The 15,315-nt window shown below is 43.6% G+C and overlaps 1 protein-coding gene across 4 annotated transcripts in view; it reads left to right on the plus strand.

Annotated features, from left to right (window-relative positions):
• The first annotated feature begins 13,412 nt into the window (after nt 1-13,412).
• The window catches only part of LOC146208705 (uncharacterized), a 99,621-nt gene continuing 97,718 nt past the window's right edge, over nt 13,413-15,315 (plus strand). For 2 of the 4 annotated variants that reach the window (XR_014705407.1, XM_084595928.1), the window contains exon 1: nt 13,413-13,532. Coding sequence is in view for 1 of the 4 variants with exons in the window: in XM_084595927.1 (XP_084452053.1) it covers nt 13,490-13,532 (43 nt within the window). In the remaining 3 variants the exon portion in view is untranslated. The remainder of the gene's footprint in view (nt 13,533-15,315) is intronic. The other 2 variants (XM_084595929.1, XM_084595927.1) reach the window with 1 other exon arrangement.

Consider the following 15,315-nt stretch of genomic DNA (forward strand, 5'->3'; position numbering starts at 1 on the left):
AAAACGTCATGATGAGCGCATGTTTGTTTTAACTACGTCGTATGACCAGTTTCTCCTCTATAGGATACGAATAGCGACAAGGTTTTGACAACGCAATTTAATAAAAATTTCATCCATCAAGGGTATGTGCAACTAACCTACAAAATGTCGTCACTGCATTGTACTCACATATGGCACACGTCTTCTATTTTTCCTTGCGCTCCTAAAGGTCCATCGATGGCAAATAACACGAGCGAATATTTGCTCTGAACATAGCGTCAAGATGTGTTAGAAGCTCTTATTTTGAAGCGAAATAAATTTTATGTGCTTAATCTGCGCTCGATAACAACTGAGCTAATCAACAGCCACAATAGCAACAAGTGCGTGCTGGGTGGCCAAATAGGCTGCATTTCGGCCTATCATGGTTGCAGTTATTTTACCTTTGAGAAACACTTACAAGATAGTGCATGAAAGGCAGCCCTAACAGCTTCTTACAACGTTTGTGCAGTTATGAGGGGGGGGGGGGGTGCAGTACTTCAGGTTATGGGTTGCAGCCTCCATCTCCACTTAACGGATAAAGTCATGTGAATTTGAGCACAAGTACACCAAAAAAAAAAAATAATATGCTGCCCTTATGGCCTCGTAGGAGCCATTTCCCACCATGCTTTAAAATAAAATAAATGGTTACCATCCCTATCACTGGCAAGCAACGGAGTAGTAAGGGTGATAACACAAGGCGTTAAGCAGAGCGCATAAATTGTCTTCAGTGCATGATATTGTTACGTAGATGCCACCGAAGAAGACGACGATAGAAAATAGAGTGAGAGACGACGAAGCTGAAGAAAAAGCTGGGGCTTGCTTGAATATTTGCTGTGTTCTGCTATGCTGTGGTGTGAACACTTGCTCATCACCTGCTGTGGTTTCCGGTGCTAGCCTTCTGCCCCGTACCATCTTCGTGAATGTGAAACAAGGCCCCCTACACACCGATTAGCCCATTTACGCTGCAAAAATCGGGATTTGCGGAGCGGCCGCCACCTACCTGGGATCACAAGGACACCAAAAACAGCCACGATGACCTCTGATGCAGCCGCTACCACCACGGGAACATCGCCTCAGCCAGTTGTACTCAAAAAAATTCGCCACCCTACCATTTTTAATGGCGATGACCACCCATACGTTGACGACTGGCTAGATGAGTGTGAGCGCTGCAGCCGCAACAAGCACTGGGACGCAACCGTCATGCTCGCTAATATCGTCTTCTATTTGGCGGGAACAGCTCGAACATGGTTCCAAAACAACGAACAAGAGCTTGTTACATGGGACATCTGCAAGCATAAGCTTCAGGACTTGTTCGGGAAGCCTATTGGGCGGGCTCTTGCCGCAAAAACGGAACTTTCTCCTCAAGTTCAATCCCCTACAGAGTCCTACCTCGCCTATATTCAGGACGTTCTTGCGTTTGTCGCAAGGTCAGCAGCTCTATGCCGGAGAGTGACAAGTTAGGGCATATCCTCAAGGGTATCGCGGATGATGCATTCAACATCCTATTCTGCATGGATTGCTCTGTTGTCGACTCGGCGCTTCAAGTCTGCCGAACATTTGAGCAAGCAAAACAAAAAAGTCTCGTACATCGCTTTGACCGTCTTCCGAACACGGCGGCTACATCATCCTGCGATGACCTGGCCCCTTTGCACCAGCCCTCCCATCCCACGACCGTGACTAGGATCGTTCGGAAAGAACTTGAGGCCATAACTCCTGCACCACTCCCGTCTCCGCTCCCCGATTCCATCCCCATGATACAAGCCGTTGTGCGCCATGAACTTGCAAACGTTGGCCTCTCCTCCAGCCCCGTGTCGCCCATGCAGCCACCACGCACCCTGTTCCTTTAGTGGCTGCTGCAACCACCAGCCCAGCCGCCCCACGTCGCTACGTTAGTCACAATCCTGCAGAGTGGCCCACCTCAGACGACAGGCCAGTCTGTTTTATTTGCTGTCGCGCTGGCCACACTTCGCGTTTTTGCCGTAGCCGTGCCTTCCCCACCCCTAGCTCCTATTACAACGCTGACCATCGGTATTATTATGGACCTCGACGCTTTGCTGCCCAACCAGCCGAGCCCCGCATTGCCTCTAATGGACCTGGATACTTTCCTTCTCAACCGGATGAGCCTAGCACCGAAATCGACCCAACGGCTCGTCGCTCAGTCGATCTCCATCTCCCCGTGGTTTCCTGTGCTATCCTTCTGCCCCGTATCAATATGGTCCAATTCTAGACATGCACGGTGGCCCAATTCTAGACATGCACGGTGCCGCCCGAACTCTTTCGTTCGGTTAGAAATGATGTAGTAGTTCAGTGCAGCTATACTCTGCCTTATGTGCTGTTTACCACTCAACAGAAGTCGAGGCCAACATTTCCCGTTTCGACCCCAGGTGGTCTAAATTTCCGGAGTCCTCCACTACAGCGTCTCTCATAGCCTGAGTTGCTTTGGGACGTTAAACCTCACAAACCAAACCAAACCAATTGCCCGTTTAGGCTCTAGTGAGACCTAATATCAAAGTAGGAGCTGCCAACTCTGACAAATATTCATATTGGTGGGTGAGAATGTGTCTTCGTTTAGATACACATTTACACAAGAGCTACGCATGCACATAGTACCCTTTAGATAGAGCGTGCCTTTATAGATATATATTTCTAAGGGACATTCATAGAGCTGGATAGATTACGACTATATGGTGAATCATCATCATCATCATCATCATCATCATCATCATCATCATCATCATCATCAGCCCACTGCAGGGCGAAGGCCTCTCCCATATTTCTCCCCTTAATCCGGTTCTGTGCTAGCTGCATCCACTTGACCCCTTTGAACTACATAACCTCATCCGCCCACCTAACTTTCTGCCGTCCCCTGCTACGCTTTCCTTCCCTTGGAATCCAGTTTGTTACCCTAAGCGACCATCGGTTATCCTCTCTTCGCACTACATGTCCTGCCCATGCCCATTTATTCTTCTTAATTTCCACTAGAATGCCGGTAACTTGAGTTATTTCTCTGACCCGCTCTGCACGCTTCCTATCTCTTAATGTTACCCCTACTATTTTTCGTTCCATAGCCCTCTGGGTTGTCCTCAACTTAAGTAAGATGCAACTGTTGTATACTTTCCTCTTGAGGTGATTGTATGGTGATTAATACCTCCTAGATAAAATGGGTGTAAGTTAAAGCATGAAAGATGAAGCAAACGGCAAATTGGGTATACTCAAACGAAGATCAGACGAGGTAGTATCCTCTATCTTATTTAGTTAAAACGCTCGAATGAGCCGGTCAACGCGAAGTAGACAGTTCTCCCACTTTTCAATTATATGCTTTGAGTTAGGAGTGGTTTTGGCAAGTTCGGCCGTAAGCGGCATTCTTTCATGTGTGAGGCGAAATAAGAGGGAGGCCGTGGCCCTAAAATCAGCTACAAACCCAGTGGTCATTTGCTATTATGCAGAATATTTGAAAATATTAGTGAAGAATATGTCATTCACTTTTGGCAACTTTTTGCGACTACTATCATTTGTAGTTGTCTTGATTCCTGCTTTACTTATTTATAATGGTTTGGTTTGGTTTGTTGGGTTTACCGTACCAAAGCGACTCAGGCTATGAGAGACGCCGTATTAAAGGACTCTGGAAATTTCGACCACCTGGGGTTCTTTAACGTGCGCTAACATCACACAGCACACAGGCACCTTGATTTTCGCATACACGGAAAAGCGGCCGCCGAGGCCGGGATTTGATCCCGCCTCCTTGGGAACAATAGTCGAGCGCGCTAACCACTGCGCCACCCCGGCGGGGCTTACTTATTTATGATATTTTTGCAAAGTCTGCTACATTTTCAAATTTGTTGACTTCAGTATTCCTTTAATATTCTTTCTTGTCATCACTATCATTTTGTTGCGAATGAATTTAAAATTCAATTCTATCATCCATCTGTTTGATCAATACTCATTCTCACTTTACACACTGTGAACAGCGTCTTCCAGATATCCCACCTCCGCTATCTTTCAATGGAACTCTTGATCCGGCCAGAAAACAAAATACAAGGTCAATCGGATCGTGCATATTGTTTAGGGGTGGCAAACCGATGAAAACAGAACAGAGGACAGAGAGAGAATGTTCGATGACCGTGAGATGACTTTTAATGAATATGTAGCGGGCCTAGAGCGAGCGCTCCTTCCCACGTCACTGCGCGCTTCTTCTTTGCTCGTCCGTAACATGAGCCGGGGCCACCGAGCGATCGTCCCGATCGTGGACAAGGATGTTTACCGAAGTTGATGATTCTACGGCATGGTAATGGGCGTTCTGGATACTTGAAGAATAAGAGGAAGAAGGATGAATAGAACGGCTTGCCGGTACGATTATTGCCGATGAACCTTGGCCGAGGACACTCTCGGGCCACACGTTGCATGACAAGATGGCGGAGGCCAAGGCACGCACCACATGGCATATGCAGGGGAGGATGGCTTGAAGTGTAGTGGTGTTTTGGGTCGTGGGTCGTAGGATCTTTCGTCGGCACATATGGTCAGTGGGGATCGACACATATAATCGTATGGGTCGCTTCTTGTGTGTTGTGGTCATGTGTGGCCCCGTTTCGGGCCAGTCTCTCCATCGTTTCTTGTGGTCGGGGCGGTGGGTCGAGACGGAGGAACAGCAAGGTCTTGCTGGTCCGACAGGCTGGGGAGCAGCCATGCGATGCCTCTTGACCTTCAGCCGACGGCGCAAGAAATCGCAGGGCGCCGAAGCTCCGGACCAGGATGAGGGGATGATGATGAAGTACCCAGCACCTCCAACCAAGTGTTACGTAGCGGCAAGCCGATGAAAACCGAAGAGAGGACAAGGAGATGTTCGATGACCGTGAGATGACGTTTAATAAATATGTTAGCGGGCCTAGCACGAGAGCTCCTGCCCGCGCCACTGCCCGGCTTTTTCCTTGTAACCTGCTTCCTTAAAAACCTGGTTCGCTAAAGCGTCTACTGCGTGAATAAAAACGTTCTCGGTGCAATAAAAAGGGAGCATTCAAACAGGAAATTTCGCCACAGGTCCGGCGATCAACCTTGAGTTGTTTCAGAACCCTATAGTTGTCACTAGGCATGCCTTACTCGATCACCAGATCGAAGGCGTGCGCCAGCAACTGATTCGGATCTATGTCCGTATTTTGTGCTGCAGGATGAAAGCGGCCATTACACACAAGATATGCACTTCATGCTGCACGAGGGCTGTGGTAGCTTGGCCCTGTTTCGTTCTCAAGAACTGAAGGTGCAAATGCTGACGTACCAGGAGCGTGTTTAAATGTTTTCACCACGATCCCATGTCTGAACTGGAAAGCTTACTACGCTCGGCTTTGAAGAAACAGGCGGGAAAAGCAAACATTCGAAGAACTAAACGCCACTTGTTTCGACAACGCCATTATGCACGGAATAAGGCATGTGCGCTTGCCATAAATTTCGGATCCAACGAACGAAATTAGTTAGCCAGGAAATTTATTTAAGTGGGCAGGGTCATTCTGAGCACCTTGGTTGACCTGTAAGAAAAGGTAAGAGAGCCCCGTGCCCCTCCCACTTACAAGTTTTCCCATTATTGTGTTTACCTCGTTTGGTACAGAGAGTAGGTAACATACTTGCTCAAACATCGTGTCGAATAATTACGAAAATCATTTTCCTATAACATTTTTTTAGAGCTTCCGCACAGACCAAAGAAGCACAATAATTTATAATATTATTTTAATGTTGTTTAGGTTAAAATAAATTTATTTGATTTGTAATAATATGAGCTTAACATCAAAAAGTAATAGATCACTTATTTGTCTTTGAAACAAATACACAGCATTTAAGATATGAATGAAGATCAAAACTGCCAATAGAACATTTGTATAACATTTGTAACCTTATTAAAAAATGCTTTTATGTTGGAGAAATTTATGTATACGCCTATATAAAACGTAAAGGACCACTAAAACAAGCATAGGTGCACCATTCTATGATGGAAGTCAATGCAAAGCTATTCATTTAAGTATGTGTGAGTAAAGTTTATAGAGGACTAACTTGCAATCTTGTGAAAACAATGCAAAGTTAAAAACATTCAAGGTTAACATAAGCTTCCTCAAATTGCTAAACTGTCACTCTTTCAGGCCTTTATCTCAAAATTTGAGCAGAAATAATAATCTTCAACACGCAGAATTAAAAAAAAAATTCTTGACGCCATTCCAGCTACAGATTCTACTCATATGATCCGAGAATTGCTTAAAAATGGCAACGTATTTACAACTCGCAACTAACAAGTTTTAGGGCCCTCCTGAGGTTGAATATACAGAATCCAAGCTAAATTTAGCCAAAGGGTCAAAAAAATTAATGATTTCATGTAGGCCAGACAAACCGCTTGTATATAGCTGCCAGCCATCTGGGGCACCACAGGGACATTTTCATTTTGCAATTAACGAATCAGTAATTTTAATAATTCTTTTAATTTACAATTGCATTTAGACTATAAATGGATTCGCAAAGTTGGAGAGCACCTTCTAAAAGCACAATTTCATTTATTTCTAATAAAAAACCTTACGGGTATCGTTTTTCCAAATTCTTAAAAAGCCCATGAAATAAAAAAAAAATATCACGTGACCGGCGCATTCTGGTAGCAAAACCACATTCACGTTCATTTATAAAGGAGAAGCGAGCCAGAAATGTCGCAAAATGGCTATGTAAAATGCAAATTATGGGCCGAGCACACTATTTATGAGAACAAAATACACCAGCTCCATTTGGATGTGCCCAAATCTTAATTTCAGAGCGCGATACCGAGAAGTTATGACTCGGTGTTTTGCGCGACGTTAATCCATAGACGACAAGATATCAAATTGCGAAAGCAGTAGAAGGTAGGCTTTTCAAACTTTTCATTGAATAGAAATAAATATGTGTTTTTATTACTGATCAACGCTTCATAGGATGCTTTACCACCTTATCCTCATCTTCCAGCACGGCGCCACAATCGCATTTCTGCACTCTTTAGGATTACAAGCAAATATCGTGGTGGCGTTTTAGAAACCATTCCAAGATCTGTTTGAAAGCCTGTGTCCAGACTAACCCTATGCGGCAGTCTTCAACTTGGTAGTACGATATAAATGTGTATTTGATTACTCAGGCTTCTGGCATGAAACTGTGATGCAGCCTTAATAAATATAATCGCACATGTTGTAGACAAAAAGAAAGACCTTATCTAAAGCTTACGCAAAGCGTGTCTAGGAATTTGGAGGAACCCTTTTTTGCCAACAACATACACATCAGTTAATCGGGAGTATTGTGTTGCTTCTCGCGCACAGCATCCATCATACTCATCAGCCTCACTATACGTGCACTGCAGTGTGAAGGCCTCACTCATATTGCTTCAATTTCTTCAATCCTGTGCTAGCTGCATCTAGCTGACCCCTGCGAACTTAACCCCATCCACCCATCTAACTTTAGGCCGCCTCCTGCTACGCTTTCCTTCCTTTCGAATGAAGTTTGTTATCCTAAGCGTTCATCGGGTATCAGCTCTTCGCATTACATGTCCTGCCCATGCCTATTCCTTCTTGATTTCCACTAGAATGTCGGTAACTTGATTAATATCTCTGACCTACTCTGCACGCTTCTCGTAACGTTACCCATACCATTTTTCGCTCCGCAGCCCTCTGCGTTGCCTTCCACTTAAGTAGAACCCTCTTCGTTAGCCTACATGTTTCATCCCCATAGGTGAATGCAGGCAACATGCAACAGTTATATCCTTTCCTCCTGAGCGATACTTTTATGCTGCTAGTCATAATCTGCGCTTGCTTGCTAAATGCGCTCCATCCCAATCCTATTCTCCTTGCTATTTCCCTTTCGCGGCCCGGATCTCCGGTTACTACCATTCCTAAGTAGATATATTGGCCTAATACTTCCAGTGCTTCGTTTCCTGATGTAAACTGCTTTTCCTTCCCGAGGCTATTGAACGTTACCTTAGACTTCTGCATTTTGATTTCCAAGCTTACCTTTCTGTTTTTCCTATCTAGGTTAACAATAATTCTTTGCAGTTAATCCCCAGAGTTACTTATTATAGCAATGCCATCAGCAAATCGAAGCGTATTCAGGTATTCTTCATCTACCCTTATCCGTAACTGCTCCCATTACAAGTCTCTGAATACTTCCTCTGCGCAAGCTGTGAATAGTACTGAGGAGATCGTGTCACCTTGTCTAACACCTTTCTTTATAGGAATGTTGTCACTTTTTTATGCAGAGCTATATTTGCTGTGCGGCCACTACATAGGTATATCTTCCAGTAACTTCGCCTATGGCTCGTCTACATCCTGATTTCGCGATGCATGCATGACCGATTTGGCTAACTACTGAGTCAAATGCTTTTTCGTAGCCAATGATTTCTTTGTACCGGGCCTGACTATATTCCGAGCATTTTTCTATCACATGGTATATTGTATGAATATGATCGATAGTAGAGTGCCCTTTCTAAAAACCTTCTTGATCTTTTGCTTGATTGCAGTCTAAGGTTGTCGTGATTCTATTAGCAATTACCTTAGTCAACACTTTATACGTAATAGACAGTAAGCAGATTGGTTTATAAGTTTTCATGTCGTTAGCTTCCCCCTTCTTACAAATTAGGGGGATGTTTGCGTTCTTTCATGATTCGCGCGCACAACATGCTTTCAAAAGCCGACATTAGTGCACCACTCAAACCCTGCCACAATAAAGGTGCGAGGCAAGGTATTGGTGCTACATAGGATGGCTATTGGCCACTACTCGTAAAATACACTCGCTGTATCAGATGTTCTTCAGCCTTGTATCCTTAACGGATTACTTTGGTTTGATACATATTGCACGCGGAAAATGCTTTTTTGTGTACTTTTGCTCTTTTCACGGTGTTCCCTTTATTATTTTATCCTTGTCAGCTGTTCACTTATAAAGTTGATCGCACCACATGCAATAAGTTATAATAGTGCTGCACTAGTGCTAAATTGACTTTTATACTGATTTCTTCTGCATTTATATTGACAGTTTGAAGAAGACAACGGAGATACGCTGACGCTGACAAACCGTTACTTTCCCCCTTTCAATATCTGACGAGACGTTCTTGGACAATGCTGATACTAGCTCTGCTGCTCGTAGAGATCCTTCCACTAACGAGACGCCTGATGGAGACAGCTGGGGACATATTTCATGTACCGTACGGCCCTTCATCTTAGGACTCCATTCCAGTAGAAATCCCGGCAGGGCAGCCGGCAACTTATTGGCTTGTCTTCCGAATTCTGCCCGCTTTCTCACCTTCAGTAGAAAAGAACAGGCACTGTCACAATGAACTCGCAAGCGTTAGCTGCGTCGGTCTTACTTCCCCAGCGAGATACGCAATAATAGCTGTTTCCCATGACGACGCCAAGAACTGTCTGGACCAATTCAACCGGGTAGCCACCATCATTGCGTATGGAGTATATAAAGAAACTGATTTTTGCCGGTCTGGTGCGCACTCTGCCAGCTACCGCGGATGCTTTCGTCTAGGAAGCGACCTCCATAAAAAAAAAACGCTTGATATGCGCGCGTCGATGATCTCCACCTATACTGAAGAAACCGTCATATGTTTCGAACAGTTGCTGTGCCAGGCGATTTCAGCAATTGTACTAGAAGAGCTGGCGAAACGTTTGCCGACTACTTTACAGCCGCAAGTTGCGTGTGTTGGCGTTGTTTGCGAAGTGAAACAAGGAATGGATAGGTCACCGCATCTTGCACCCTTCCGTAGCCAAAAACAGTGGATTATGCAAACGCCGCAGGCCGTTTCATACCACTTCCGACACCACATTACGAAGTACTTGAACCAGCCAGGCACTCACCGTATTGCTCCATCCCAGCGGAACATTCGCCCAGGGAGCAAGGCACCGCCGAACTGGCGTCTAGCGACCCGCTGAACACCGGCCGCTGTGCTACCATCGTGGTGAAGGTGGACATGCCTGGCAGTGCTACACGTAAAGAGATGGGTCTTCATCTGTTGCACTTCAGTGGTTCCTGTAGAGCACAAGCGGGAGATCGCCTAGAACCTTGTTACCTGGACTCATTTTAATGTTGCCGATTGCCTTCGCCCCGCCGCTGCTACTCCTCGGGGCTGCGGAATCTCGCAAAGTTTAACACTTCTCGAGGGCGCACGCAAACGCTACGAACTGTGCTTATAAAAGCTTTTCCCATTTTAATACTTGCCTGCCTAGGGCATGTTCTTATGTTTAACGCTCTCACTTGCCATTATTATCAGCGCGAAAAGATTCCTGCATTGGGCCCCCTTCACAAATGTTTCAACAAATGGGGATGTATTTGTTCCGGCCATTCTCTACCTCAAGCTCAGGTCACAAGGGTATCATAGTCCCTATCGAATACCTGACACATTTGGCACAGACTGCGGGTCTTCCTAGTGGGACCATTATTGAAGTAAAAAAATTATTGGCACTGCCGATCATCCCACGCCACAGTGCTCCGCGAGTCCTTTTTACGAACAGAGGTGCTGGCTTTTATGCTGAGCTTATGCAGCGTTTTCTTGACTTCAGTCATACAAGACACCGCAGGACTACTTCCTACTGGCCCCAAACGAAAGGATTGCAGACATGCCTTCAATACACTTGGACATTCAACACAAAAAGGGATCAAGTCCTGAGTTCACGTATAAATCAGCGATCCACGCAATGTCCAGTATGATGCCGTTTAACCTTGTGTATGGCCCCCAAGTACCTGTAACTATCTGCGCCATGCTGCCCCATGTAGACGTCCATCCCAATGACGACGTTACGTATTTTTACAAGCTGTTGAAAAAGTTCGCGAACTCGCTAGGCTGCGCATCTGTGACTAGCGGTTACAGGATGCGTGATGCAGCAACCTGAGGCACCGCTGCGCTGAATACGAGGCTCGTATCAGACGGGCAATCTCTCTGGATCTAGCCTCGAGGGTCTAGCCCTCCTTCTACCTTTGAATCTAATTCCTTCGAGCCTGATGTCGATGCTTCCACACCGGGGAAGTTAATGACGCCAATGTAAAAATACTGGAGACAAGCCGAAAAACGACGGAGTGCCCATCGCGCCCTTGGAACAGACGTTCTTGAGCAATGCCGATACTGGTTCTCTTTGTTACAGACTTCGACTCTTTACACTTCTTTTCAACTCGCTCGTGCTGTTATATTAGCAGCATGTTTCCTAGCTCGCGCCTGCGGCCCAATACATCTAGCCTTCGTATTCAGGCGCAGCGTTTTATGATTGATGTATTTGAATAATTACATTTTCTTTCTTTTAAATATTGATATACTGCCTCAACCAATGAATCCCATTCATAAGGAGGTTATTAAAAACCGTATCGGGATGACCGCTGCTTGGATGATACGTAGGCTGTGTGCTGCCCTTACTACAAATTAAGGTATAAATTTCATATCGCATTCCCGACATTGTACAAGGTACACCTGTGTGAAACCGGGTGCAATAGTTATTAGGGATTTCAGTGTACCAGTCAGTGGCTCTCGTTTGAATAGACAAAAGCATCCTCAGACTCGAAATAGTTCAGGTGTATAAATAAAATCGTCCCGTGAACACCATCCTTCCATGCACCAGACGAGCATACTAGCCACAATCTACGGCGGCTGCTGAAAACTGAGAGCATATTCTTCCTCTTATGACATATTAAAGATATAAGTATATAACGAACTACTTCTTGAATTTTGTACACTTTATTTCAAGTAAAGAAAGTGCGGTCACAGTTCTCCAGTCGCCCTCTAAACACAATGAACCTTTCTTCCGGCAATTTCGTATATCTCTCTATTGCACAGTTCTTCTTTTTCCAGCATGTATAAAATTTATCATTGCTGGCTGTTTCTTTGTCGTCTCAAAACGCATAATGATTGTAACATGACGATGTTGGCAGCATTAATGTATACCCCATTGCATTTCTTAGCTGAATATGCTGCCATTGGAGCAGCGACATCCATAATTCATTTTCGACTAAGCATTTTCATGTGTCAATATTCCATAAAATGTGGCCTGATATGCATCTGTACACGTATATGTCGCTAGCCAGCCTTGTCTTTTAGTTATACCCGAGAATATGTTAGACTATAGTATTCCTCACATATTTGAATTGTAACTTGTTTATTTGACGCAGATATGATACATCACGAAACGTTCGGACGAGCTGCTGGCACTGTTGCTTGTAATTAATGCTTTTAACCTAATGTGATAGCTAGGAAGCTGTTAATTGTGGTTATAACTTTCAGATATATGAGAGGAACCTTGTACTCTCCGTATGTTTTGCGCTTAGCGCGCTCATCATTCAAATTTCAGGTACATACATCGGTCGCTCCGGTTTCACTTGTGAAACGGATATGCTGTCTGGTATAAGCGCTGTACACGAGAGGTTCGGCAAGTTTTAATAGGAATATATGGGAGTATTCTCCGCGGTTTGAGATTCTTCTCGGAATAACCTGTCCGATATGAGCGCCGCACAGGATTTGTGCGTTCAGTTTGAGTGTGCGAGCTGTATGGTAAAACCCCCTTCAGAGATTTGAAAGGTCGGGTCCCTCCAGCATGACTTTTGGTATACCGCATTTGTAGGGCCCGTTAGCAGAAGGTTTGGCATGAAACAAATTTTTCAATCGAGGCATCTCTTGAATGACTAGGTAGTATTAAGGTGATAAACGTTGTTAGGACGCTCACAAAATATAAAACTCAAAGAAAACGAAGTCTTGGATAAAATTTAGGTTTTCCCCACTGCTTAAAGAACAGGAGTCCCTTAGCAAAAAGTAATACATTTGGAATACACTGCGGTATATTTGAAATATATGTTGAATATAATTTGTATTCAGAAATGCGAAGAGGACGATAAAAAATAGGATCAATATTTCCTTAGACAATATTCGAAATAGATCGTTCAAGTATGTCCAAAATACCATTTATTGAAAGTACCTTTCGAGCATATTTGGAGCAGGTGAGATATACATATTTGTCTTAGCATGTTGGAAATGTCTTAAAAGTAATTTCGTAATTATAAAATTATGTTGTCTGAAGTACCTTTATGTCTAGTTCAATATTCAAAGTGTATTTTTAAGATCTCAAAAATGCTAGACCTGAAAATGCACTTCGATTATACTTCGAATACGTCAAAAATAAATAGGTTTTAGCATGTTGGCAATTTATTTAAAATGTACTTTTGTTATTAATTCATTTGAAGTGAATTTCAAGTCTTGCTCGATTTAAAAAAAAATGTATTTTTAAATGTGTCCTAAATGCAACACCTGACCGTACACTTCGAGCATGTTTCGAATATTAAAAAAAATGATCTTTTATTCTGAATTATAGAAGTAATAATTTTACAGCCTGTTAAAAGTTACAAAAGGCTATTATTCAGCCAATTATAATAATTACCTTCAGTGTGATCAGTGATGAGGTTTGGGTGTTAGAGTCATCGGATATCTAACGTTTATTGAAATTTGGAGTGTTTCATGTTTCCACATATACTGAGAGCGCCAGCTAATCATACCCAAGGTAAGCGAAGGAAGCCATCTACATACAGCCGGCAGGTACTTTGATCGCCAGAGAAAAAATTTCATCGCTAATTTAGAATGACAATATTTACCTAAACTACTAAATATCGACGTTACAGAATAAATGGTAATTGTCCCGTTGAAGAGGAAAAACAACCCTCCCCTGGTAATTGCTACAGTCAAGAGCAGCATAAAGCACCATCATCTTGAATTTTCTTTTCCAGAGGAAGCAGAAAACCCCAAGAAAACAAAGTATAAGATATCCAGTTAATAAAATTGCGGCCTTGGCTCTACGGCCCACTGCAGCGGTAGACCTGCACTTTGACGATAATTTCTTCACCCGCGTCAGCCAAGCTATTCACCGCGACTATATGCGCTTTTTTGTTAAAACTGAAAAATAATGTTCCACTTATTTATATCCTTACGACTTTGTAATCTTTATCATTATTAGTGCAGCGCACATGCTATAACTCACGCTTCATGCGCACCAAATGGCTGACGGGAAGAAATCATCGCCAGCATATCACCTCTACTCTGGAAGGAGGCCATCCATCATGATTGCAGGTTGTTTCGTTCGATCAATTTCGTTCACTGAAATCATGCTTGAGAGCAGCCTGACTGAGGTGCTCAAATGGCCTGGTAAACGCTTCATCTACAATTCGGGAAGTGTATGTAGAGATGGGAAAAAAAGAATGTACACATGAGGTTTTTCGCCGCAAATAAGAAAACAGGGATTTCTGAACTGCTCTTTGACTCTATAAATTCTGTTCATTGTCTAAACTGAATATTTAGTATTTGGAGCAAACAACCTAATTTTACTACCTAAAACAAAAAAAAAAATTGCCTGTGATGTGTAAAGTGGCTGCCAGAAATATGCAACCACTTTCCGTCACCTGTGTTTATTCTTAGCCCTTGGCTTAAGCTAGCGGTCACAGCATGTATAATTCAACAAACATAATAGCGGCATGAGATCATTTACGTGGGAGATTTGTGACCTTCACAGGTTTCAATTACACATACTACGAGAATAGCGTTTGTGCGGTATTTCCTGGAAATGGACATTGCGTACGTAGCATAGCTGTATTCGTGGCTTGAATAAACCTTTCTACTTGTTGCTACAGTTAAGTGCAGTTCTAACAAAGCGTTGGGGCTGGCGACAGCAAAGTGAGCCTAGATTACAGCTTTTCTCAGATATCAGTGTAATTTTAAGCACAAAATATCAAAAACAACCAGTTCAAATCGTGTCGATTTCAGCGCATATGCATACAATAGCGTCCTTAGCGCTTTTCATGCCTCATATGCAAGTAAATTGATTGATTGATTGATAAACTTTATTGGGGAAACTTGGGGTTAGGAGTAGTGGACTAGGAAAGAGCAGTAGTCGGCAGCCCTCTGTCCAGAAGTCCGTTGGCCTCAGCAGCGGCTCTGGCCCACTGCACCGGCATGAGTTGGTGCTGTGCATCCGAGTCGGCTAGAAGGTCCTCCCACTGCTCAGGATTAGGGCTATCTATTTAAGGCATTACACTTGCTTTTTTGATAATGAATAAGAAAGGTGGATTTAGGCGATGATACTGTGTTCACTGACTCGGTTTTGTCAATCACCTTTTCACAAAGCCAATTGGGCTATGTACTGAGAATATCTGATGTTTTGATAATTCGAACATGCCCAATTTGAAAAAAGAAAGATTACTATGATCTGAATGCCAATTATTAGAGCTTTCAATTGTGGCCCATCATCATGCCCCCAAAATCATAAGAAATTCGCATTTATAGTTTAATTAACC

Source organism: Amblyomma maculatum, chromosome 1 (genome assembly GCF_055883805.1).
Source record: "Amblyomma maculatum isolate TAMU_Amacu chromosome 1, ASM5588380v1, whole genome shotgun sequence".
NCBI classification, from domain to species: domain Eukaryota; kingdom Metazoa; phylum Arthropoda; class Arachnida; order Ixodida; family Ixodidae; genus Amblyomma; species Amblyomma maculatum.